At 54.3% G+C, this 1,673-nt stretch overlaps 1 protein-coding gene across 1 annotated transcript in view; it reads left to right on the top strand.

The window, feature by feature from the left end:
- The first annotated feature begins 858 nt into the window (after positions 1-858).
- Positions 859-1,673, top strand: part of AMOTL2 (angiomotin like 2) — a 19,247-nt gene continuing 18,432 nt past the window's right edge. Inside the window, exon 1 of the mRNA XM_008568215.1 lies at positions 859-1,185. Within this exon, the coding sequence (XP_008566437.1) occupies positions 1,121-1,185 (65 nt within the window). The 5' untranslated portion in view covers positions 859-1,120. The remainder of the gene's footprint in view (positions 1,186-1,673) is intronic.

The raw sequence follows: 1,673 nt of genomic DNA, 5'->3' as shown, positions 1-1,673 counted from the left end.
ATGGTCCCTTTCTGCAGCCATTTCAAGAATGTTGTCAAGCATTTTTGTCAGGTGTCCCCCTGAATGCCCCTGAAAGACAGGACCGCACCATGTGGCCTTTCCCCTGATTTTGCAACCCCACAGTGCACATGCCCACACCCACTCCCACACCTCCACCAAGTGTTTCCAGGAAGAATGCTGTTTATTAGGTAAGGCAACCTGGGGACTTTCTCTCTCTCTCTTTCTCCATTCTCAAAATTCCTACCTACTGTGTCTGGTCCTTGGATGACCAAATATCCCTTAGCTTGGCACAAATGACGCGTTTTCTCATTTGTCTAAGATCCAGTCAGTACTTGAAATGCAATATTTGGCTTCCAAGTAAACGGTGCACGCGGACACACGGACACACACACACACACACACAGATACACTTTTGGGGAAAGCTTTATTAAAAATTAACAATGTTCCTGGCTATCGAGCTTGCAATTTTTCCCTGTCCCTGGTTCCCTCCAGCAAATCTGGGAATTGAAAACTCCATGCTGAGGGGAAGAGAGGAGGACTAGCCAGGGGTAGAAATCAGCCCCGACTCTCATGGTGGACAGGGATGGGCAGGGGACCTGACTTATTAAGAGGCCCTGTGTGTCCAGGGCTCAGGAATGGCACAGAGAGCTGTGAGGCAGGAGGGACAGAGCAGGCTTTCTGAAGAAGGTGGTTCCCACCGTCAAGTCTAATGGGAAGGTAAGGAAGGAAGCGTCCTGGGGGCAGAGGAGACGTGGGTACAATTAAGATCTCTTGGCTGAAGAGGGGAGTGGGGGGAAGTGAAGAAGAAACTGGAGCAGGGAGACGGCAGGTGATGAGAGGAGGGTTCCCAGAGCCTGCCTTGTCCATGTAGGGAATCCGGGTTCTGTTGGTGAGAAACGGTTCTGAGAATGAGAAACTGAGCAGTCCAGTGGTCACCGGGCTTCGTCAATTACTCTCTCCGTGACCTTGGGCAAGATGCTTAACCTCTCAGCCTCGCCTTCCTCATTCACAACACTGAGATATAACATAACTCCTTCGGAGGGTGACTGGGAGGGCTGAACCGGTGACTGTGAGAAAAGCGGCTGGTGGCACCCCGTGCACTCCGCGTAAAGGGGCGCCGATGACCACCTCGGGGAAGAGTTGGACAGAGCACCCGACGGCGGTTGATTCAGCTGGGCGGGTGGGTCAAATTAACCAGATTTTTCATTCCACATTCATACTTCCTGTGGAGACAGGTCCTGAAAGAGCTGGCTTGGGTGTTTGTAAACAAAGGTGCAATTCAAAGGTCGTCGCTGGGGGTGAAAGCAGTGAGGGTTAGGGAAGAGGGGCGGTGGCTGGAAGCAGAGTCATCTCTTCTCCCCAGGCACGATCCAAGACAAACGGATATGGACATCTCTGCATTCCTTGCCCCACCCCCTGCACACACGCGCGCGCACACGCACACTCACACGCGCACACACACTCACACTCTCACACACACACGCTGCTGGAGCTCCTCTTTGCAGCAACCCGCGGGACACACGATGTTCATCCGTTGGTGTCCTCTCGCCCGCCCATGGGTTTAGGGATGAAGGGTGAGAGCAAGGCAGGGACTGGGGTGGGGGCGGTAACGGGCCAAGCTCCGACGGCAAAGCGGGGGGACAGGGGTGACGGCGCGGCCCGCCGACCGAGCT

Source organism: Galeopterus variegatus, unplaced genomic scaffold, assembly GCF_000696425.1.
Source record: "Galeopterus variegatus unplaced genomic scaffold, G_variegatus-3.0.2 Scaffold388, whole genome shotgun sequence".
NCBI classification, from domain to species: domain Eukaryota; kingdom Metazoa; phylum Chordata; class Mammalia; order Dermoptera; family Cynocephalidae; genus Galeopterus; species Galeopterus variegatus.
The sequence above is the reverse complement of the archived record's forward strand: the minus strand, read 5'-3'. Positions and strand labels throughout refer to the sequence as shown.